Genomic DNA, 25,955 nt, shown 5'->3' with positions numbered 1-25,955 from the left:
GGTTGTTCTGGAGAAAGAACCAAACCTGATGGCTGGAGAAAGCCCTAGATGCTATGTTTCCATTATGCAAAGAACCAGAAACAAGAAAGCTAGGCCAGCATATTCATGAAAAATTAGCATTCCTCCTAATTTTACCATACTGCAAAGGAAGGATTTGAGGATAGGCAGAAGACTGGCCGAATCATCCCTGGTAAGCTTGTTCACGACATACTTTAAAAGCCAAAAAAAATTACAAACAAAAACTGAGCTGGTACCAGTCCCCCAGAAAGTGTTAATGGCTCTGGAGGGACTCCGTTGCACATGTGAACTGAAACACCATTATCCCAACAGCACTATGTTTCCCTCATACAAAACATGTTCGTTTAGGTTCTAAACAGGGAACAAATATGCCCCCACAAATCTCAAAGCAGAAAAAAAGCAAAAGAAAATAAACCTTCCCTTTTGGCACCTTTTCCTCTTTCTGGAGCAGTGGTACATTATTTTATGTTTCTTCTTACACATCCTGCTACTCTACTATTTAACGCTTGGAGATTTGATTTGAAGAATTTCAGTTAGCTTCCTTAACAATGTGTGTTTCTTGCAGTTTTCCTTTGCATTTCCTTAATTTCCTCATCTAAGTCATGTGGCTGGAAGACGCAATGTCAGGTTTTGTGGTATTTGGGGGCTTCTGTTGTTGCCATTCTTTTTAACATGACAAATTGTAGAAGCTTTGGCTTTCAGCCAGAAATATAAGAGTTAAGATTTTAGTCCTGCAAGTTTAACAATCAGTATATAAAAGAGCATTTCTTTATATATAATGAAAAAAGTGAGCCTGCAAGGAGCCATTTAATTTTGGTTTGCTTACTATTTCTCTGATTTTACAAAAGATTTTTCAAATCCTGAAAAACTCTTGGTTAATTCAGTGTTATTTCTCTAGCTATTTTGAAATGTTAAATTTCAACATAAAGTCTATTATCCATTGATTTTTTTTTCTTTTTTTTGGTTCAGACATTCTTTTCACATGACTCATAGTATAAAGGGAGAAAACTTTTGAAATCCCATGCTACAAATGGGAAAAGCTCTTCAGTTATTTCTTCATTTTGAAGAACACATACAAGAGATATTTTACTAAATAATGAGTGATACTGCTCTTCTAGCTTATAGTAAAGAATATTGCACACTTTAATCTTGCTGTGTTCAAGGAATGAAGTGTATTTTGTACCCACTCCAAGAATTCTGGTACAGTAGAAAGTTGGTGGACAAAAATACATTTTCCTGTTTATAGCTTTCTCTCCTGTTCACATCTGGAATAATGCACTGGAGCAACAGTATTACTCCCATTTTCTTACTGTCCTGCCAGTATTAGTGTCCAGCAACAGAGAATCTGAGACATTTTTCTGTTTTTCCTTTTCTTTCTGAGAAAAGGCACACTGAAACTCTCCCTCCAGGCATCAACCTCAAGCAGGTCAGGGTCTGGGAATTCAGCTAATGCAGCAATTTTGAGTACAACTCCAAGTGGCTGTGCCAGGACCTGAACAAAAACACATTTCAAGAACACCCCAATTTTTGGAATAACTAAGGTATTATACAAGGCTTAGATATTACACAAGGTCTATGTTTAAATGCTAAATATTCTGGAATTATTCAACAGCAGTACAAAACTGGAGTGACATGGCTTCTGTGAGCATGAAGTAAGACAAGCTTTGTCAAGGTTTCTTCCCTTTTTCAGTAACGTTTTCACTGTCCAGTAACACGCTACTAATAAGCAGATTAGATAATACTACTCCCATCACATTGACTATGGCAGCATGCGTATGATTATGTGATCCCAGAAGAAAACAAAGAAACCTTAAACCAACAGTCAGCAAAACACCACATAAACTCAGTTGTTTTGTATTCCCCTCAACACAGAACTTTCTCACAGTAAAATCATGAAATAACAAAATTAAACTTCAGTTTGACTTGTCACATGCATATAAAATTCTCTTCCTCAGACACATCACTAACTGCTACAGCACGTGTATCCTATGTGAAGTCCCAATATAAAATATGTGAAATCATAGCTTGTAATAGGAGATAATGTTAAGGTTTTTAAACAGGGAAGAAGGATTACCACTATGAGAACTATTTCCATTTGTGTCTGAGTTTGATAGTATACAATCTTTTGTATTTCACTTGTTACCCGTAACGGCTGTATTTGCCAAATACCATCCTCATTATGGGAAAACAAGAAGAAATCTTGACCATTTTTGCTCCAAAAGGGGTTTCTTGAAAGCTGTTTTTTTTCTCAGGACTAGGTTTTTGTTTGTTTGTTTTGCTGGTTTCCTAGCAACACCTTCCACAATAATAGGCCTGTTTTCCAATATGTAAATGACTGAGCCCCTCAACTTATAGTTAAAAGTTTTAAGACATACTTTTTCCAGGATCACCTACTTTCCTCCTTTGGTCCCCAGTGTCAGTGGAAAATTAAGAGCGGCATAGTAGCATTTTCAGGGGTGGAAAAGCTAGAGAAAGAGGGTCTACATTTACTGCCAAGACCTAAATGACACTTTCAAGTGCAGTCCCAATTGTGGCTTCTCTAAGTGCTCTACATCTGCATGCAATTGTGCTAGTCTGCATGCCAAATGGCAGGAAGTGAATTCTGATGTGTGTTGATACGGTCAAGAATGCTTTTTATCAGACTTTGCAAGTTGTTTCACTGTGATAAAAATAACCACTTGCTTTATCAGCACTTGTACCGATACCAAAAGTACCAGATATATAGTAATAAATGTTATCTGTATCAGGACCTCACATATATACCATACTGATCACCTACCTCAGTGCAAAAAAGAAGAGTATTTTTTTTCAGATAATATGAAGATGCTATAAAGCATTGTATGATTGAAGATGCCTTAAAACAGATGTGATAAACCAAACTGATGATTTTGATGTCTACTTAATGTCTATATAACCACCTGATATGATATTCTAGTGACTTCTCTTTAAAGATCTAGTTAATACAACTTAAAAGTTCAGAAGTTAAAAAGGAATCTTGTATGTTCTTGGCTATAGAGACTTTTTGGTAAGTTTGATAATAAAAGCAGATACAGACATCCCGCTGGCTTTTTAGCTACCTAACAGAAGCTGTTTTCAAAGCATAAAGCAAAAATTATAATGGATGTACAATGCATTTGGTGTGCAAATTCTACATGGAAAACTAAGTCTTTAATATACTGATTGTGTTAGTGTTATGCAAATGATGATTATTCGCAACTGGCATAAGAAAATCTAAGAACTGCATATACTAGCTGCTGATTTAGACCAAGTGACCACAGCTTATCTGCAAAGTTTAGGAGAGGTCATGCCAGATTTCATTTCTGAAGGTGTTAGAGTACCTAGTTCTGTTTGTGTGTAGGCTGTATGATTACAAATTATGAGGTTTTGTGGCTTTTTTCCAGTATTAGCACTGTTTCTCATCATGTACTCTGCTTATCCATACCTGCTCTCCTCCCAGTCTCGAGACTTCTTTGTTTCATTTGGTTTGATGCAGCGGATGTAATGGGGTGTACACTTCATCAGGGTGCCAACAAGGTCATTTGCTTGTTTCTGTAAAATTGAGGCAAAACAATAGGATCTGAGGTGAACAGGGTAAATACTGTGAGAGAATTCTAAAAATTATCAACCATCTGCTGATGATTCAGTTGACTTTGGTCTTTCTCCAGAACAACCAAAGTGTCTTAGGATGATACACTCCTCATGAAAAATTTATCAGTAAATAGAAGGCACCATTATCTCCAGCTATGTAAAAATATTTAAAATACTGTATAAAAAAAATGAGTGACAAGGTGAACTTGACTGTCAGGGTGAAATATAAGGAGAGAGGTTGATAAAATATTGATTTCAAAAGTCTGCAAGTGTGTAATCTAAACATATATTTTACAACCAGTCTCCAAAAAGATGCTCGCCTTCGAACACTCACTGCCTTATTCAACGCACATTATGGTCAGTAGAAAGACTTCTGTTGACTTCAGTGGGGATTGGATCAGGCCCCGCTGCATTTCTGCAGTATAAAGAGACCAGCTATGTGTAGTTAATTGTAGGACATCAAGTGGCTGAGTGAAGGGGCTCATTCATTATGCACATGCAAGTACTATTATCGCTACCATCAATTGCTCGTTTGGAAAATTCACTGCTGTAGAATGCAGCTGAACAAAATGTTTAATGAACAGTAATGCTGGGCAAAACATGATTCTAACAGCTGAAACAATGCATCACTTTGCAATCAAGATACTCCTGATGTCTATCTTTAAAAATGTCTGTACAGTAAAAAACCGGAAAGACTACTTTCTTAAAATTTATTTATTTACACACCCGTATATGCACATACTAACACAGCAAAACCAGACATACTTTGATTTTACTGCCTGCAGTGGTAGGACGGCCCTTCTTGTCCACTTGAAGATTTTCAGGAAACAGAGCCTTTATAAAAGGCCTAGGAAAGAATTAATAAAATAGTGTTGGCATAGAAAGACAATTCAATGCAGGAATGTCAAGGAATATGCTGTAAAAGTTGATAGTTGAGCAGAATATAAATAGCTATTTCTATTAATCTGGAGTTACATCAAATCTGTATTAAGATTAGTATTTTCCGTGAGTTTCACTCCTTATAGAGATCCCTTGCTATTTTAGTGAGCCTTGGAAGACATGATACCAGACTTCTAGACTCAAAGAAACGCGCACGTCTTAAAAAGTAAGCATCAATTAATTAAAATACATAACAAAATAATGTTACTTTATATGCTAAAACAGTGCCTGTTCTGAGAGAATGTCAAATCACCGATGGCCTTGTTTGAGGCCAAAACAAATGGCTGTCATTATACCATTTGATTCTGACACTGGAGTACCTTACTTATTCAGATTTGCAGAAAATGAAGGTCAATATAATGCAAGTGATACTGCTCTACCACAGCGATGTTTTATTTCCACTTTTAAACAAATGAGTTCACAAGTTGCGAAGTAGAGAAGTCAGGCCCTCTGCATCCATCTGAACTAACACGTTATTCCTAGCTTTAAGCAAGTTTTGCTTACGTACAAATCACTGCTCTGCATGAGTTCAATCAAGTCCATGAAAAGAACATCCCGATTTCTCTCGCAGAATCCATCCATATCATAAGATACCTGGGCCAAGGTGGAAATTGATTGTTTGTGGTAAGTTGAGAACCCAATAATTAAAGAAAATTTAAATTCTGTCCTTATCAGTAGCTGTTCTGAACTTTTTGGTTAGTCTGGTATAACTTAAAGATACTACAATGATCACTAAATCCTTGCATATATTATTAGTTAGCTCTTCTACAACGAACATAAAGGAATTTCATCCCTGTATTTAAATTCAGTGAAAAAGACTTGGAGCTAGTGACTGGAATACAACACAAGTGAATTTAGCACTGAATTTTACTGATGAAACATTTTTGCATAATAAGGGCTTACAGTTATTAACTATAACTGCAGGAAATCATGAATAGTCTGAGAAATATACCCAAAGAAGATAGAACTGTATAGTATATTCCCAGTTTTATTGGTATATCATCACCTAAGTATCATTTTTATATCTGAATTCTTTAAATTTACTGCTGCTACAACCAACAATTAAGACTGTAATTAATAAAAGATCAGGGGCACTTATTTATTACATTTAATATTAAGTTCTGGTTAATATGTTTGATAGCGGCAAGGCCCAGATGCAGCTGTCCAAAGTAAGGGACACGTTAGGGCGTATTTGTTCTAAGCTCCCTACATTGTGAGAGGACACTGTCTCCTGAGATAATCTGGCTATTTAAAATCAAAACAGCCCTCTACAGGGCTTCCCCCTTCCTCTCATTACTGTTCTTTTTCTTTATAAATACGTTATGCAGAATTCAGTGATGATTTTCCACATTACCTTTCCAGCATAATGATGAATGATAAATCCCTGGTTCCAGCTGTTGAAATGTTCATGAGTCCCAATCTGCATCTGGAGTTTTTGAAGCAATGTTTGGTCAGCTCCTTCTCCCACTGCATGCATGGTGGCACACACATCATCTAAAATGCTCATAATCCCTGGCGGATTCTAATGCATTATTAGAGAAGAATAACAAAACCAGCAAAAGAAGTGAGGAAAAAAATAAAGAAATTACGATGCCAGTTTTTCCCCCCAAACAGAAAATGATCTTTGCTACAAAAACACTAGCACAAAGTTACAGCAGGAAGAATTTCCCCAATTGGTAGAGTTCACAGTAGAGATTAATTTGTCCACAAGCATACAAATAGTTTAAGGAGAGATGCCACTTTGTTTTCCCCAGCATTTCCCACTGTCCTTATCATTACACAATGATTGCTGTTTAAAAAACGAAAAACCACAACAAACAAAAAAAACAAATGCCCAACATTCAGTTTAGGTTTTCATTCCTTCACAAAGCAATCTTTTTTCTCATTCCACCAAAAAATAAACCCATGTCAGAGGTAAGTATTTAAACTCACATGCTGTAGTTTGACAAACTTAGAGCTAAATACCTAAGATTGCGACAGAAATCGTATCCTCTTCCTAGTTATCCTGACAAAAATGGGAGATGGGCAAAATCTGATGTGCATTTGAGCGCAAGCCAGTATAGTACTTGGAACTACTGTTAAAATTACCTGGCTTACATAAGGACAAAGAACTAGCTGAAAAACAACCTACTTCTGTCTTAAAGGACAATTCAACATTTGTCACCCCAAATCAGAACATAAAGACTTTAAACTGCAGAATGTTTCTGTGGAGAAAAGGCACAAAATTTCTCTTATGTACGACACTTCCTAATACTTCCTCTTCACTTGTTTTCTGCTTAATTTGTGACAGTACCTCAGAGGAAGCTGGTATTGCAGCTTCCCCAAACTGAAATACATCCCCCAGGGACACAGCCTTATCTGATGTACAGTAGGATGTGTCATGAAGTTCGTGATAAATTTATGTGTATAAAATTTTAATTTCCATTACTATATTTTTTAGTCACACATCAATCATGCTATCTTATGGTTCTCTTTTTGGTTGTTATCTTAGATAATATATATCTTAGATTACATATATCTTAAAGCTCTTATAAGACATCTTATATAAGATTTATATATAGGCTTAGTATGACTCAGTAACTGAACAACAGTATTCGCATTTTTCCTATGAACGTTCTTGACAGCAAAGCAGTTGCCCAAATATTTTAAAGAAAAATCTTGTTGTTTTTTCCATCTGTTTGTTCTAAATACTTACCACTTTGTTCTCTATAAGGTCGCATACTATTTTGTTGTTAAAATAATCTATTGGTGTCCATCTAATTCCTTCTTGCACATATTCTTCCTGTTAAGTAAAAAGAAAGATGCAAGTATTTTTTGCTGTAGTTGTGTTGCTGCGGCTGTAGCACTGGATTTACAATGCACCACATATACACAAACTCTGCACTACTCATGTTCAGAGAGACTTGTGAAATGTATGACTGGAGGGAGGTGAGAAAAATGACCCTAATGATAGTTAAATCCATCTCTCTGCTGCCGAAGAGATGAATCGGAATCCTTCTCTTCTCCCCACACAATCTTTTGTCATTCATAGCCCTTGAGCAGTTACTGAGAAGAGCAGGAATATTTTGTCAGTGCATTCATTGTCAAAGCACTTCACAAATAGTAACAAAGTGGCTTTTACAGTATCTTGAGAGTGCACCTAAGCATCCATATCCTAACCTGTTTTAAAAATTAAGATTGTGACAGGCATATCAAGGATCAGACCCGCCCAAAACACCACAGTTAAAAATGCCCATGAAACGGAGACACAGCTCTACTTCTTATTTCTGCATGCAATTATTGTAACCATAAAGACATCTAGAGATTGACTGGGGAAAAAAATCATACTAAAATTTGATTAAATTGACCCACTCGGTTGCATACATACGAGTTCAGATAGACACTTAGCAGGCCATTTGTGTGCTCAACTGCAACGATCAGTCGCCTTTGTATAAAGACAAAGGCTATTGTGCATGTGCATTCTTGAAAACATTGTCCTAAAGTTGGTGCCAGGCCTGAGCTCATAGCGTACACAATGCTTCTGTCTCAGCCGCATTCTGTCTGCCCTCCCATGCAGAAGCTCACGTTCACGGAAAGTAAGATTTTGCAGTAAGACTGTGAGCAGAGAACTGCAAATACTTTCACAAGTATTTTTGCATTTGTCTCAGTAATCTATTTCATTCATATATATATATTTAAAAAAAAAAAAGGGCGTGGAGGAAATTAAGGAAAGTATTCCCATTTAACTGTGTGTCAGGTCCAACGAAAGCACAGGGATGGAACCAAGCTGCAATTTTCCATTTCTGTCAATGAGTCAGAATATGCAGCAAGTCTGGGCAGAGTCATATGACTGCATTAGAACACCAGATGACGGACTCGCTTCTGTACCACTGTATTAGAGAATAAATGTCTGTAGCTGCTGTGGTGTACAGATTTAGGGTTATCCAACAACAAAGAGGGTTTTTTTGTCTTGCTTAACAAGGCAAATTTTACTGTTAGCAGATGATGAAATCTCAATTTTTCCACTAACTGAAAAAGCAATAGCTCATTTATGAATTCAAAAATAATAAGTGTCTGGTTACCTGTTCTGCCTTCAGTGTCAGTTCAATAAAAATCTGCTGTAGTTTTTCATTAACAAAGTTGATGCAGAACTGTTCAAAACCATTTTTCTATAGAAAAGGAAACAATTTAAAAAATTAGTCTCATGCTTTATATACAATAATTCCTAGTTCTTATGCTGGCAATAAGCTTCAAAGAAACACTGTCAATGATGGATGGGTTGCTGACTTTATAGACATTCTGTGTAATCTCAGATCTTTCTTTTAAGATCAATGACCTAGTTTCTTTGAAGTTTCTTCAATACTTCGTGTTTATTAAGTGAGACATTACCAGTGAGAACTCAATGTCCAGGAAGCTGGGTTGGGGTTTTTTGGCTTTTATTCTGGCCACAGCACTTGGGATTTTTCTGTTTTGAATTTTTTCCCTTCTAAATAACAAAAATGCTGTCCCAGGTCAGATCAGTTCAATCCTTAAGTATTGCATTGCCTTACCTGGAATATTTCAAAGCCATAAATATCAAGGACACCAATGTTATATTCTTCATGGTCCTTCTCCATAGCCTTATTAATAGACTAATAAAAGAGAAACAAAATGTAAAACAGAGTGTAGGTTTTATATATTAGTATCCTTAAATCTTTATATAAAAATATTGAGTTTCTTCAAAAAGAACATATTTGAATGGAATACAAATATATGTAATGGGGTATTTTACTTTCACTTTTTAATAAAGTGTTATTAACAGCTAGGAAATGAACAGTATACTATCCTGTTTTCCAGGTTAGTGAGCCTTTGGATCTACTGTTTGTAAAAATCTTTCCCCTTTTGTCTAACTGAATCAGTTAAAGAGAGGGAGCCAACAAAGAAAGAACAGCCTTAAGTCTGATATTTGATGCATTTTGCAGATGGTACCACGAATCTTTTCACCTATGTCTGTACTCCCCTACTTTGCAGTGTCAGTGCAGGCACATAGTGGGAATTACAGAGCTGTCATGATGAGGGAGACTGAGACACTAGCAGTGCCACCGTGGAGGAGACTTCTGCTTCATCTAGCCAGCATCTATGGCCAAAGGTAAGGTTTCTATGTCACCAATCCAGCCTAGGGTCTAATTCTGAACAGAGAGTACTTCAGCATGGAGAAGGGAATTTGACCATTTGCTCAGATGCCACAACAACGGAATGCTGAAGGCCTCTTTGCAAGACAGTAGGGTGAGAGAGCAGGGGAACATAACCCACTAATTCTGCTCACCTGAAAAGGCTCAACTGCGTAGGAGAAAACAGGACTCAGCAGTACAGATGCTGACAGGAAAGAGATGTCAGAGTATCATACGGGACAGTTGTGGCAGGAGACTGAGTAAATATAGTGACGAAAGACCAGCTCATTTGCTTCAAAGAAAGTGTATCATTTGTCATATAATCAGTACCTCGTATTTGACACCTGTGGTCATGCTTCCACTGCACTACCCAGTGCTGCTGCTAAGGTTTAGGCAAAGAACCATACTGGGTGAAAGAAACGAGGGACAAGAAAAGCGCTGCAAGCAACGTTCCTAGTGTACTTGACTTGTTTTGATACTTCAGTAGAATCAAGCAAATTCAACTTACATCCACCAAGTAATCAAAAACACGGGAATGAAGGGCCTTGGCCAGTGCATCCCTGGTGTAGCAGGCTTGTTCCACATTTAGCGTTACATTAATGGACTCAGATTTGCCTCCCCACTTGCTGTCCATCTGTCTGCTGGTCAGTTTTTCTTTTAGGCGGTCCTGGTTAATTCCCAGGAGAAAAGCAGGGAAAGCCAAAACTGCAAGAAAGATCAGAGTTGCTGGATTATGACTTACGGACTAAACCAATACAGAATGAAGGAAGAAAAATTAGCTGTATCTCTAATAACAATCAACAGCAAAAACCCTCACGGGGCAAGCAGCTTAGAAAGAAAAAGAGGATGGATTTATGTCTTCAAGATTTCCCTAAGCTCCCCAAGGACATTTTCAATCCTTTAGTTATGTGGATTTCAATTAAGATAAACCACCTTGATGTACAATATTCAGCTATTTCTGTACCTTCAGCCCTTCAAACATGTAAAGCTGGCTTAGGTCATAGTTTTGAACTATGTGGTTCAAACAAATCACTTATGGAGGAGACGGAAATAAGATGAAGAGCTCACACATTAAATAAAATTTACACCATTGAAAATTCTTTGCAAAAACATGAAATGTTTAAAATATAATAAAAATATGCTATCTGCTTCCTAATATTCTTTCCCTTTCTTCTTCTAAGTTAAGATACTGCAAAAAAGTTTTCAGTTGCTTCACCATTTATTTGGTTTCGCTTTTTTAATCGTTATTCTGGGAGTACTTTGCAAATTCTGGTTTCCCTTGTTTAAAAGTAAAGCAGCAGAATACTTCTGTGCAATAAGCAGCCACAAGTCCAGTATTCTTTGCATTCTTAGCATGTGGTGCAGATGTCAGCTGCAGGTGTCATGCACCTTGAGGAATGGAAAAAGAGAAATGGCTTGAAAGCATTTGGAAATAGCTCCCAAGTGCAGTTCTTGGGAGTTGGTACTGCACCTCCGCTAAACCACATAATCCTCTAACAGTGTTTCCTCCATGTTCCACTGCTTTCAGATCTACTTTACTGGTGTGAGGAGGATGTAAAATAATCACTAAGGCAGCAGCCACTTGTGCTTTATGCATCTGTAATGTCACAGCATGATTTCGCTAAACCCTTCAGTACGTTAATCCAAAATTATTTTTAAAACTGCAAATAACCGCCAGCTTTCTGAAATCTGATTTATTACCATCAGTAATCTGATTAAATTTACCCTAGGGTACTAGAAATCACACAACTAACCAAAGTTCAGCCACTGGCAACACCTCTGGTAACTCACTGAGAACTCGGGTTGAAAAGCACGTGAAAAGATAAAATATCATATGCTTCAAAATGGAAAAGAATGTAGATAATTACAGACCAAGTATGCCCACATATACTGTAAAAGTGCCAGAATAGATATTTAGCCAATACTACTGTAAGAGTTCATATAGATAGTCTAATGGTAAGAACCACCATGCATACCTCAGACTCTCTTCCTTCCCAGTGACAATGATTTACTGTAGAGGAAGAATAGTTGGACATGACTTGATATAACTTCCCATTCTTAAGATGCCTGATTATTTTCCCTAGTTATGGACTATAGAGTTCCCATCTAGAAATTAATATAAAGCAGGATACGCATGTAATTGAAAAAATGATCTTCAAAGAGTAATCAATAGGGTTCTGTGGAATAGTTTTAAATACAATCTGTGACGAAAAGCTGAAGAAGACTAGGTTCACTTCACTGGTTTTCTGAAAGTGTAAAACAAATCTTTCAATACAATGCAAGTACAAAGAGGGATGGTTTAAATTGTTTTCTGCATCTAGGAGAGAACAAGTAGTACTTGGCATGATTTTGCAACATCTAAATTTATTATTTAGAATAATTAATGAGAACTTTTTTTTCATCTATTAATATAATCAAGGACTGTAACAGACAATAATCACTGGCAGTTTTAAAGAAGCATTTGTCTAGATGTTGGTCAAGAATGGTCTGTACAGATTTAATTCTGACTCAGAGTAAGACTAGAGCTTTTGGTGTCTTAAAAGAATGGCCTTGGTATGTTTTTCTGCAATTGGCTATATAATAACAAGAACACTATTGACCAAACTCTTAAACTTTTTTTTTTATTTCAGACTTACACAAAACATGACTTATCAGTGGTCTTTTATTGTGTTTTATCTTTTGTGGCTATCCGGGCTACAAACGCTTTACTATTTAGTTGGCTAGGACAAACAGTAAACTGGGGGGAGGATTAATGGAAAGAAAAATGAACCCAACTTTCAGCTTCATAATGCAGAAATTGTACGAGACATTGCTATTTCTTCTCTGCTTTCTTTAAAATGCAGTATGTCTATAACTAAGTTCTATACTCATTCTATCTGCTGATTTTTTCAATGTATTATTCATACACAACTTCTGTATTTATATCCCAGTGAGCAAGAGAAATATGGTGTACATGGCTCTTCAAAGAAATACATTCACATTTACCAACTTATTTGCAACTCATTTCAGTTTGTTACTTTTTGATGCAACACACTATCTATCTTGTCTGGCTATTAAATGTCTTGATTTCATTGAAAGATTTAATTCTGTGATTTAAATGGAAGCACAGTAGCTCATTTGGAATCGTAAGGCATATAAAAAAATCCTATACTTTTCTTTGGATGTATAAAATGTTTTTCTTTGGGTTCACTTACTATTCTCTCAAATTAAGAAATTAAGGTTAAAATTAGTAATTTTTATTTCCCGATTTCTTAAACAAATAGCAGGAGAGTACTAATACAGTTGAATGGGAAGCTGACTGCACAAGATATTTTATTCATATTTAACTTACCGAAAACTAAACAAATGCAGTTTTCCTAAACATAAGGGCCATTCTGAAATAACAGTTAAGAGAACAGTACATATAAGCTACTACATATGTTGTGCTTATGCACTCTGTCCTTAAACTATCAAGGTCGTATAAAATCAACATTAGATGCAAGGTATAAATCATGACAAAAATGTTTAAAACTCAAGATCCATTAATCTTTCAACATCTTGCTGATGTGGACCTAGCTGATATAAAACAGCAGCAAGAGGTGAAGGATGCAAGGACAGTGCACTGCGGATAAGGACATGATAAGGAAACAGTTACACAGCAGATGTACCTAATAACGAGGTACAGGTTGTGAAATTTGAGACAGGAAACCTAACTGTAGTATGTAAATTCTGCATTTCAATTCAATTCTGAATTTCTGTTCTCAAGGCACTTCTTCAGGATGTATCTACATACACATGTATGCCTGAGCGCTGACCGTGTACCTGAGACTGGGGGTACTCCACAAGCTGGTAGCTGCTTTCACACGGCAACAAGGTCAGACAAACCACGTAAGAAACAGGTGGTTGATGCACTGAAAGGAGCAGAGTTCAGGTTTGCTTGAAAGCATTTCTCACAATTTCTGTTACTTCATATTCAAAGGCTGGAAAAGCATTTCTTAAATTCAAAATCCTATTAAGTCAGTGGCATTGTATAAGGCAAAAAAGGGGCCTCAGTACCATTGGGTTTAGAAGAGAATCTAAATGAGCAGCCTTGCACGATAAGAAATGATGCACTGTGTTTGGATAAGCATCTCAAGATTGCAGTTCACCTCATGCCATCTGGGTTTCAGCCCACTGCTAATTCTATAACCATTTCCAGAGGTACTTACACTCCTCACTCTCCACCCCTGCATAGTTGCCAACTTCTTTGAAGCTGATGTTTCCCAAATGCAGTATTCCTGCCACAATCTGCAGCACCAATGCCTGTTCCTCTGCAAAGATCCCAATCACACTCATTGCATGCTGTAAAAAAAAAAAAAAAATTGAATCAGTGAAAGAATCTGTTCAATGACTCTTGTCATAGAAGTCCTTTTAAATTTTTGATGTGAAAAATTTGGGGTTTTCAAAACAGTTTAAATACCTAAGGTAACCAAATTTCATTATAGCCTGCACTGAAGTTTCAAAAGGTACCCGATGTCCTACTTCAGCATTTTTGTATTTTTTTAATTAAAAACAGAAGCATCTACACCATTTAGAAGATATGCTAGCAAAATAAATTCTGGAAAAATTGCAGTTACTAAAAACCAAGCACCTGCTCTTTAGTGTCACACTCAAAATAAATAATTTCATTGCAAAAATGGGTAACAATGAACTTAAGAGACAATGATTTTATTCCTTCTACACAAGACAGTTTATCCACTGAGACTAAGAACTGTGAAGCTGTACTGAATGAGTCAAAAAAGCAGAACAGTCTATCTGTCTTAGGCTGTGAATTCCAGCCACTTACTAGAAAATAATCCACAACATCAGCTTTTGGAGTCTAGAACACGTGGTAACTTATAAAATGTCTTCTCGACTGACTGTTTTTCTAAAATACCAAGTTAGCTAGAATACAACAGTAATGATTTATTTTTTGTTAGGCCTTTAGATGTGCTAAATATATAAAACCGAAGATGTATTAATATCCTTATTTTAAATAGTAAATTTTTAATAGCAGGAGACCAGCGAGTTAGCATGACTTGCATAAAGCAACAGCATTGTCAATGGATAAAGATGCCTGATCTGTGCTTTCTAAGTCCCTTTCTCCAGCCTCTCAGTTGCACTGTTTTAAACAGGCACAGAGATCACTCACCACTAAGAATTCAGCTAAAATAGGGCACTCTTTTACATTTTCTTCTAATGGAAGGTCCTCACTGTGTTTGCATTTTTACATTTTTCTTACTGCAGATTATTTGCACCCAATTAAATTTCATTAAATTTGTACCCTTCTGAAAAAGAACAAACAGAAAACAAAACACCTTCCTATAAAAAGTATCTGTCTTCTCATGATTGTTAGGCTGCAACACAGGACCTCTTCAGGGCAACATACTCCTCCTCAGGGTAAAATAAAATTAAAATAAGTTACATCTACATTAATTTCTCATTCCCACATTAATACATCAGTGTCTTTGCCACAAATGGACAGTGAAATGAACATACATCCACCACTGTGCAAATCATAGAGTGAAAAACTCACCAGTGTTTCTTGGAAATCCGATTTGTCATTGATGTCATCAACTTTGTAGGACCCAGAGAGACTCAGATAATAATAGTAGTCCATACTGGTAATGCCAAGACTGCTTTTTTGTTCAGCGGAGGCCCCTTCAATTAGCTGCAGAATAAAAATCCCCAAATTAGGTATCACACGATATTCAGCAGAGATAAGGCAGGTTGGAAACAGGTGACTGAGGCTGAAAATACTGTCAGAGATATGGCTAGTGCTGTGCCAGGTATGTACCCTTCCTATGACTTGTTAATTGTTTAACCCAAAAGAACAGATTTTCATTCCCATTCCTATGAAAGGTTTAGTTCCATCATCTCATAAAAAGCAAAAACTGTGACTGACTTGAATGCCTTCCATTATCTTTACCTCAAAAAGGTAAGGCAAAGTGGGTTTTCCAATGTGCAATATATTATCTACATCTTCACAGCAATGTGTTTTCCATGCCTACTGAAAGGATGGCAGAGTTGAAAGAAAACATGAAGAAAGCATTATTTGTGACTCTAACTGTGAGGCCAAGTATTCTTTATATCCCATACGTTAAACAAGTTTTGAACGGCTCCAATAATATGTTTATTTGAAGCACGGCTCAAGTCACACCTCTTTGCATCATTTAGGCCAACAGGGCCAAGAATAAATAACAGAGTAGTTAAAAAAGGTTCCTGGACTCTCTGTGATGCCAGAGAAGAGGGTCCTCAGACCTATGTGAAGTCTTGGCAGTTGCGCACAGACATGGCTGCAATAGGAGAGACTTGAACAAACTAACATCAGAAGGGAATAGTCAAAACCCCATCATCTTTTAACTCTTGTGTCAAAAAAGCCTCTCCAAACCACAAAGGGAAATCAGCAAGACAGAGCAAATTGCTCATAGACCTTGGAATAGGAGAACACACAGCTCCTGGAGCAATTCCAGCTCCAACTCAGCTTTCCAGCCTGGCACAAAAAAAGCAACTTTACATGAAGCTGCTTACAGTCACTTACAATGTGCTGTCTTTACTCTAGTTTTGTAGAGCTTGATCAACAGCACTTCAGCAGACAAGGAACTCCTACGTCAAGGTCCAATGAAGGCCAGAAAAGCCTTTTGAAACACAAAAAAAGCAGGGATGCTTGTAGAATTCAACAAATAGATATTATCCTAAACATCCTAGAAAACTTAACTGAGAATTAAATCTCTCTTTCACAGCTGTGCTATGGAATTCCAGAGCAGAAGGTATAATTATATAGGCCAGTTTAAAAAGAAATCTGTTGGAAAGTTCTAATCTTCTATTATATTCTACTGGAATTTTCCATATGGGAGTTCACAGTGAATTTCCAAGCAAGGCCTTTGAAATATCGAAGTACTTTTGCTCTCAAACTGGAAGGCAGCTAGGTAGGGCTATGTTAGATGGTGTTTTAACACGTTATCAAGGTTCCCAGCGATATCCAGATTACCTTCTTGAGTATGCATTCAGTAATCTCACTGTGTTGAGAACGAATATTAAATCAAAAGGAAAAACTGGTACCAGTTATTTTAAATAACTCGGAAAGGACCTATACACTTCTGACCTGGTAAAAAATGTGAAAACTCCTCTCTCCAGGATTCCTCATTACCACTCGAGATTTTTCCAGTAGGAAGTTGGAGATTTTCCCTCCATCTGGTTCTCCACCTGGGCTAAACTGGATTTCAAAATATTTCCCCTGCAATAAATAATTAAAGCTGTTGAATGATTAGTTAATACAAACCTGAAATCATGCACTTGTACCGTATCTCAAGGACGGTTACTAGGATACTTAAACTTTATGGATGCAGTGACACAGCTGCCTCAAGGTGTAACCTAAGTTTAGAGTCTCTAACTATCATGTATCTTTCTTTCTGCATTTGCACAGCACTAGACTTGGAATAAGTCATATGTTAATGCAAATGTAGAGAGGAAACGAGTGGCTTCTTTTCACTGCTGAAACTCTTGCTTAGTATAAAGGAAACCATAAGGCTCACGTATATAGGAAGTAAACTTAACAGATTTATGACCAACGGCAAACATAGCATTCTGCTCGGAAGCAAGGTAAAGCAATTATCTTTTTCTGTCAGGGAGACGTTAATTGCATTAACACTCATGCTGGCTGAGGAGCAGATCTCAAATTTGTAAAGCCTATGGGTAACTTTTAAAAACAGAACATACACCACATCATCTAATGAACTGTCATTTCACAATACTTTGAGTATTTTATAATGACAGACTGAAAATAATTCCTGCCTACTTTCTCTACATATTAGTAAAGGCATTTTCCATCAAACAACTCTAAGGAGGGTTTCATCTATTTTTGAAAAAGCTATCAATTTTTATATTATTTTTAAAAATATTACTGCATATATTTCACTGATCTGGAAAACTGATCAGTTTGTTGCTATTAAGTTATTTGTTTGCATACCGAACATTTTATAAATAAACTGTGACCAGGACATATTGTAAGAGAAACAAATGCGCAACCTATACAGAATGGAACAGAGGCCTCTCAACATACACTTTATGTTTTAAAAAACACTTTGTATTTTATTTAGATTTACCTCACTTGCAGACAATTTGTATTATACTCCTGAACACCATTTTTGTAACAGCACAAAAGTTGGAAGAATAAAGAAATCTCTAAGGCAGAGGGACTTACAAATCTGCTGGAGTTGTTGTTCCGTACAGTTTTTGCATTCCCAAAGGCCTCCAGTAAAGGGTTGGACTGTAGAATAATATCTTTAACATGCTAAAATTTTAGGAAACAAGAGAAACAGAGACTCAGAAATAGACATTTCTAAAGCCCTTACAGATTTTCTAGAAAACCATGACATCTAAATTATGTATTAAAAAAGCAAGAAAGCTTGCATCTGTAAGAAGTCCTTTTGATCAGATAAGGAATAGAATCTAACCATCTTTTTTTTTCAGGCCTTCTAGTTCCTATATTTTGAAGAAAATCCTATAAAACTGAACAAAATGCCCGAGGCTAAAAACTAGTCCTTTTCACTGTTCTCTCAACTGACACAGCCAATAAATTGATCTGTTTTTTTCATCATCTCGATTTTAAACCATTTCCTTCTTACACATGAGCATTTAAATCTTTTTTGGGCTCTGGAACCACAACCAATGAAGTCAGAGCAGCAAAAAATGTAGGAATCTGCAAGTGCTTCAGCAACCTGTTTTGGGATCGATGCTGCTGCTATCTAGCTGTCTTAGAAAGCAGTAAAACGTGTTACTATTGTCTCTGTCTGATCCTAGGAGTTGGAAGTATGGACAAGAGATTAGCTTTGGGACAAACCAAAGACTGGTTGTTGTTCTTAATCTGGTTAAGAACAATAATTAAAGTACCTTTTACCCCTTAGCTAAAAAAAAAAAATTAAAAGTGCTTGTAGACATAATTCAGCACAAGAGCGACAGAACTTTTAGGAGAGATTATGCTGGGTCTGTGGACTTCCCATCACGCAGGCAGCCCAGCAATCTGCTCACTTTTCACTGCATTTGTCTCTCTGCTGTTGAGGCTTGTATGTATTTCTAGCTGCTCACCCACAGGTTTCTTCAGGAGTGCCTCTTGGCTGCCAGTGTCTGCCAAGACAGACCTTTGTCATTCTACCTCTGAAGTAAAAATTTAGGCTATGCTTATGCTTCAGTATTACTCACCTGTACTTTAGGGCCACCTCCTGAAATTTTGGAGATATAACTCATGATATATTTAGCAGCTACAGTCTTTCCAGCACCACTTTCCCCACTATGAGAAAAGGAACACAAAAATGTACCTGTTAAGTTTTTAAATAATTCTCAAATGGAGTAATTTGTGGTTTATCTTGTTCAGACTTGAATAGCTACCTTAACAATGAATAATAGTAAACATACACCATATTTACATTGGGTAAACTGGTAATATAGACTGTGATACAGTATTGTAGCATGGTACTTGGATGTATTTGTGAATAAATAATTTTGAATACATCATCTTGCATGGACACCTGAATCTCTACGGGACTCTACGAAGTCAGAAAACTATGTAAATTGAGAAATAAATATACTTAAACCAAGATGCTCAAACGAGAACGAGTGTGTTAAGAACTCAATTCACATCTAAATTTAGTGGGATTTCAGATGTTAATACAAAAACTCATTTGAAAATCCAAGCTTTGAATGCCACACCAGATACCTACTTCAGTTCAGGAGTCTTTTGTTTTAGGTGTTCCTGAATGAAATAATGAGACATTATTAATCACATCCTGAATGACGGAAGAACTACCTTCCTGCTCCTATGCCTCTTGACAGAGGGTACAAGAAGTCTTAATATCCCATACTAGCTTTCACAATTCCTTCCTTCCATTGTAATGTTTCAGTTCAATGGCAAATAATGTTTACAACATCAGTAGATTTGCCTTCTCACAATTAGTAAGCTTCTCAAGCAGGAAAGAAGATTGGCATGCCAGACAATCCAACCTCACGCTTTATTTCATACCTTAAAGCTAACTTCGTTTCTGGAGAATTCCTCCAGCCTTACATAAATGCTGGTGGCAAGTCAGTTTTGACCTCAACAAATTTACCCTGACCCAGACAACTATACTAATACAAAAAACAACACACGGATGTTGGTTCAGTACTATAAAGCTATCTGAATTTTTTTTTTTTCTTGTGTGAAAATCTGTGCTATCTTTAAGCTCCTGAATAATTTCAGTGAATGTTGTTGACTCTTCTATCCTGCGCCTACTTGTTCCTGGATACGGATCAAATGCACATCTTTTCCTGCACAAATCTTAGCTACGTTTGCCAGAGAAACATCAGCATGTCCTGCCCAGGAAAAGGACTTGCTGAGAATGTCAACTCACAGCTCCTTATCATGGAGCTGAAATGGACACATTTTCAAAGGTTTAATTCTGAAAAAGCTTCTCAAACTGCCAAGCTGCAAATATCATTTTGCATCTTTAAAGTTTCCAAACAGCACAGAAGTACTGAAAGGCTTCCTCCCCTCTCCCCCCCCGGAATGTCTTCATGCTTTTGTCTTCTCCTGACTGTAGTTTTACAGATCAAACAGGAAACTTGAAAAGGTGAAGAAATACTTCTTGATCATCTCATCTCTGAAACGCGGACCATGATTTTTATTACTCTGAGTCATCTTTTCCCAAGCATCAAGAGGAAAGCCTGTATTATTGCTATCTACTACATTCACAGGGACAGACAGAGTTTGCTGGATGGCAAACTGTACTTAGAAGCTCAAATCAGCAATAGTTCAATAATTAAAAGAACATTTCTTCAAAATTTGCTCGCAGTAAATTTGCTCATCCTGTTGTAATACAAGACAGACAAACCAATCTAAACCAAATCATACTCTTGAGTTTATATATGCAGTTTTCAACTGAACACAGAGGAGGATCCTGGGCCAAACACTGAATGAATTTGATCAGGTATTATTTATCACACAGTAAAAATATAACGCATTTCTGTAAAATTTTCTTTGATGCATAAATTACCCTTCTCCTCCTTGATCAAATTAAATGTGGTTTATATTTCTCATTTCATAGCATCTGCCATGGAAATTGACCTGGAGAAATATAGTTCCATTTTATTGTTAGTCTCTGTTTCGATGTAAGTGGTCCTTTATATTAAATTAATTTGGCCAAAAGATTGCATTTCAGAGTTTGCTTTAGATTTATGCATGCATATGCTTTTTTCAGTTTTATGCTTTTATTGATCAGAGACCAGTAGATTGCTACAATTAAACCAGAATAAAACAGGATGATGCATTATTTATCAACCAAAGAAACTTGATCTGATGGAACAGGATCTTGCCCCCAGTAAAGCTCAGGTAGCCAACTGTAACAGGGAAATTGTGGCATTCCTGCCAAATGATTCTCATACAGAAACTTTTTCACATGTATCTTATTGCTCTGCTGCTATTAAAACTACCTTACGCAGATGTAAGAATCATTTTCTAGCTTGGTAGTTTTAAATATGTTGGAAGTAAGGAGGTTTTTAAAGGTTGAAAAATTATTAAAGTACATGGACTGCAGTACTGACAATTTTCTCAGAGACTTTTCTTACTAAAAATAAAAACATTACATAGTCTCCATCAGTAACAAAAAAGATAAGGCTTTGAAAGACATATTGTTTCTTCAAGCATTATGTACTACTTCCAAAAAGTGACATTTTGTTCAGCAAAGTCAATTAACATTTAGCTGAAATCAGAGTAAGACTACAAACACAGAGGGAAAATTTTTTCCTCCTTCCTTCCTTCCCAGAGGAAACATAATCAGTGATTAGAGTAGAGAAGCAAGATCCAACACAGAGCCTCACCCTTCTCTCTAAAATTAATTTTCTGAGTGACATTTAATATAGTATCCCTGGGTGTAGAACAATACAAGCAATACTTATTTACATCGCCAGGCCAACACAGAAATTTTAATAACAAATATTTATAATCAACTCTTGGATCTGCCAGTAAAGAACACAGCATATGTAAAATACTGTGATGTGACTCGACAAGCTTTTTAGTTTGTTTACATAGAAAATTTACTGTATGTTCAGAGAAACCTTGGTAGCATAATTTCAGTGAAATATTTTTCCCTTCTGAATGAGAGCTTTTATCTAACTTTTCTTACTGCATCAGACTTATGTTTCCACCACTTCCTCATTAAAATACAACCATATTTCCAGTTAGATTCTGTACAGATGTTTTAGAACGATCAGTCATTTGAGTCTTATGAGAAGTTGAAATACAGAAGCTGACTAGAAATCTCACATTAAATTCTGAACTTAATAGACCTAAAATAGGCATGAGCTGCTCACTAAAAACAGTTGGGATGGTAACTGATCTTTCCATTAACATATATTTGTAGTATTTAAGATGCATTGTCTTTTCAGGTATGCAGTCATCATATAATAGCTTTACTGTATTCAAACATTGCCATGTAGATGTAAAATGTAAACTAAAATTACAAACAAGGAGGACTGAAAAACTGCTTTAAAGCAACTGCAAATTCTCCCGGCAGAGATCACAGAAAGGGAAAACAAAGTCCTCGACTTTATAGAAAGGTAAAACCTTAAGAAAACTCTGAAGAAACACATTTATTGCTGCATATTAGAAAAATACTAATCATAGCCTCCACTCTCTTAATTAAAGGACAACAACAGCCCAGAAGGAATTAAAAGCCACAACAGAGAAACCTTCGTAATTAAAATCTCGATTGGACAACTCCTTGTTGACAGTGTGGAAGGGCTGCCATTTCAAGTGAGGAAGAAATGTGAACAGTCTGCTGTGGTGGACACTTATGAGCTTGGTTCAATAGAGGCCTAAATTAATCACCATGCCTCAGTAAAACATAAACTTAATGAGAAATCAAACTCCGGTGTAACTGCATTACTCATATGAGTAAACTTCCTTTGCAATTCCGGCCGGTGGATACGGAGGGCGGGAGGACGGCTGTGGGTCCTGCTCCCTGCTCCCACCCAGCACAGGCTCTGCCCCTGCGATCACTCCCCAGCCCAGCAATGCCCGCGGTCTTTGCGCTGCTGACAGCCACCCAAAAGAGCTCACAGCACCCCAGCTACCACTGCACATGCGTACATGTTGTTTTCTTAACATGTACATGCTGCAATTACTCCACTAATGAAACAGGCTTCCCTGGCCATGGGTTTGTTCTTTGGCAACAGTTTTTCTTTTTAAATCAGTATTATCACATAAAGATTTTTTTTGGTTGCTATCTCGGCTTTCCAGAGAATGGTATTTTCTTTTGGATCTGCTTTCCTAGTTCAATCGCTGCCTTTTTGAAGAGAATGAGCTTTTTCTATCAGCATCTAATTTGGAATTCTGTAACTAAATGTCCTGGCAAAAGGGTGCATGATACACACACACACACAGAGGGTCCTGACTACAGCAGGACACTGCAGAGACCTTCCTTCACCTGCCTGGAAATCTATGTCCAGTCTCTGGGAATGCACGTCCCCTCCCAGGTCTGGGGGTAGATGCCGCAGGTGCCCAGACCACATGCTGTAGGAACACACGGGTGTGCACCAACCCCTTCCCCATCATCCTCATCTCTCCACTCCTGAGACTCCATCCGCACCGTAAGCCAGTCGTAGCCTTTTTGATCTGTGAATCACTCCAGTCTACATTTTATTTCTTGCCTTCTCTTTCTGCAAACCTTTTTTTAGGGGGGAAATCTGATATCTTGAGGGGAGGAAAAGAAGGAAAAAACCTGGGTTTCTTTCTGTACTAGCTTGCTCTGTTCTTTCTGTTCCACCAGGGATTTTCAATGAAGACACTCCAAATTCAGACTAGTTGTGAAGTAGAGAAGCATTCAACAGGCACCTCATAATAACCATACTGTTATCATCGCTCATTTTCCACAGGACAGATTTTTATGGCAAAAACTATGGTTCACTGAGACACAAATGTTCGTTTGAAACCGCTTAGGTTCAGCAGACTTCTGTGGAACTGCAGACAGACAGAACTATATCTGAATTTTTTGAGAATCACCAGTTCAGGGGCAGAAATGGTGAAGTCTTTGGCAGCTATTAAGTGAAACCAATGGTGTGCTAGTAGATACGAAGCTATCTAGAACATTCATTTCACTCAGGAGCTGCAGCATCTTGGGAGCTTTTAGTCTGCCAGCAAGTTCAATGCCTTCTGGTCTATGAAATAAAATGTAAGCAAACAAAATCCAAACTTCATTAAACCTCATTCTCAAGCCAGCTCTAGTTGCTAGAAATTGTGATGACACTAAAATCAGAAAATATGGGATGTATGTAAACAGTTTAAATGAAACGTGGTCGAAAGGATTAAAATATCAACCAAAAAAAAATCAATTTTGTGAATGGTTGAATTACTCAATTTCATAAAAATAATTCCTAAATGTCCCAAGAAAATTAACATATCAACGCAAAAATTACCTGTAAGCCCAGTCTGTTTTTACAGTGTTTGTAATACGAATTATAAGAAAAATAGATGTGTAGAAAGAAAGACGAATTCTCTGAAACGTCCCTGGCAAACATGATTTTTCTTGTTTCAGTTTTGTGTAGATTTCAGTTAGCTCCAGCAGATTTTGAATAGGCTGTGCACACACTGAGAGAAAATTCACTCTGCACATACAAAATGCAGACACTCCAAAGAGCACATCATCCATTGTTCAAGCACCAGAATTCTCATGTGAATTTAATGCTGTAAGTCTGCATCTCAACGCTCTGAAAAGCGTGACACTCTGCATCCAGTGCACTCTGGGGCATTAGCAATGGATCAAAAATCACATTTCACTACAGTTTAAAGATTTTCACTATAAATTTAGCTTCATGTGAAATATCCCAGGCTCTGGCATGTTACTTTTTTCAAAAAGCAAAATAAATCCCAATTCTACCCATTCCTAACAGGTCTGAATTTGACTAAATGGGACTACTGACTTCAGAATGGCAACAGGCATCAGTTTTCCAAAAAGGAAGACTGAGCTCAGGGAACAATCCAGATATACGAGGGACAGGAATATGAGCTCTGGACATTTTGTTTCATATGGCACCCTGCTTTACCCAGGGGCACAGGAACAGGGAGGCTCTTATAGGAGTACAGCTCAGCGTAGCAAACTGAACGCCTGGTTGACCTTCCTACATGGAAAACCAACTCTTTCCCCATACCTACATACATTTGCTGATACTAAGAAGGACACACCTGTGCACTTTTCCACTGAAATATGTCACCCAGGAAAGCTCTGCCTGGACAGCCCCCAGGCACAGATTCAAAGAAATAAAACAGGGAATATAACTTTCAAACAATTATTCCTCACAAGCTTTCATGGCAGCTCACTGGTCAGATATATTAATATGAAATCTATTTTCACACTGGACCATTCAGTAGGGTACAGGAACGCTTGCACATGGAGCACCTCCACATGAAAGACCCACACACTAAGCCCAGTTCTTTATAATACTCCTGCAACAACATTAAATTAGTAAGTGGTTGGTTCAAGGGCATTTAAGCTTAAACATCAGTGACCACCCATTTCCTGGCAGGTCCCAGCCCAAGGGATCGAGCGCAACAAGTGACACGGCATCTGATCACCACTGACACCCTGTCCCCACGGGGCTGTGACACTGCAGGGCATGCAGCCACCCCAGGGGGAAGACCAGAGAGGGGCTCCTGGACAAAGAAAACACTCAGTCTTCAAATATCTCTTCTGTTAAATTCAACAGCAGTTAAATTCATAGTGATGCCTCTCAGTGTGTTCCACACAGAAATGATAGAAAGCTTAAGAAAAGCTGTTATTAATAAAATAATGAGAGTTGCCCTTTAATTTTTTTTTTTTTTTCTCCTCTTTCCTTCCCCTAGTTCTTGGGAAAGTCTCATAGGCCAGTAGTCTCCAAATGCTTTCAATCACACACACCATCATTAAAAAATGTCTGAGCGCACACCCTCCCAATGTATGTATATAACTTATCTGTTCATAAATCACATACATCTACTACTGAAGGTCTAATATTTTCTTCCCGCATCCCAATGAATTTCACTGCACATGCCCTGTGCATGTGATGCATGCACCCACTCTGGAGACCACTGCCACAGGTACACTGCAGTTCCAGGGACACTCCAGCGAACCTCTGTAGTTTTCTATGTAAGGACAGTCTGAAGAGGTATAGCGTACCAGCTCAAATACCCCACAGTTCTCGCTTTCTGCACAATTTCTTTTATCAATCATACACCATCTATAAACCCACAGATGAGAACAAAACATACCTCTGGACCCA

General features: G+C 37.4%; 1 protein-coding gene across 2 annotated transcripts in view; it reads right to left on the bottom strand.

The window, feature by feature from the left end:
* Nucleotides 1-25,955, bottom strand: part of MYO1E (myosin IE) — an 88,128-nt gene that overhangs the window by 24,675 nt on the left and 37,498 nt on the right. For both annotated transcript variants that reach the window (XR_010072480.1, XM_063346196.1), the window contains exons 5-17: nt 18,873-18,960; nt 17,875-17,964; nt 16,777-16,908; nt 15,208-15,342; nt 13,862-13,994; nt 10,183-10,379; nt 9,075-9,155; nt 8,607-8,693; nt 7,241-7,327; nt 5,900-6,067; nt 5,054-5,139; nt 4,372-4,453; nt 3,461-3,567 (exon numbers count right to left, since the gene is read on the bottom strand). Coding sequence is in view for 1 of the 2 variants with exons in the window: in XM_063346196.1 (XP_063202266.1) it covers nt 3,461-3,567; nt 4,372-4,453; nt 5,054-5,139; nt 5,900-6,067; nt 7,241-7,327; nt 8,607-8,693; nt 9,075-9,155; nt 10,183-10,379; nt 13,862-13,994; nt 15,208-15,342; nt 16,777-16,908; nt 17,875-17,964; nt 18,873-18,960 (1,473 nt within the window). In the remaining variant the exon portion in view is untranslated. The remainder of the gene's footprint in view (nt 1-3,460; nt 3,568-4,371; nt 4,454-5,053; nt 5,140-5,899; nt 6,068-7,240; nt 7,328-8,606; nt 8,694-9,074; nt 9,156-10,182; nt 10,380-13,861; nt 13,995-15,207; nt 15,343-16,776; nt 16,909-17,874; nt 17,965-18,872; nt 18,961-25,955) is intronic.

Source organism: Chroicocephalus ridibundus, chromosome 9 (genome assembly GCF_963924245.1).
Source record: "Chroicocephalus ridibundus chromosome 9, bChrRid1.1, whole genome shotgun sequence".
NCBI classification, from domain to species: Eukaryota; Metazoa; Chordata; class Aves; order Charadriiformes; family Laridae; genus Chroicocephalus; species Chroicocephalus ridibundus.
Note: the sequence above shows the minus strand (reverse complement) of the source record. Positions and strands in the feature narration are given on the sequence as shown.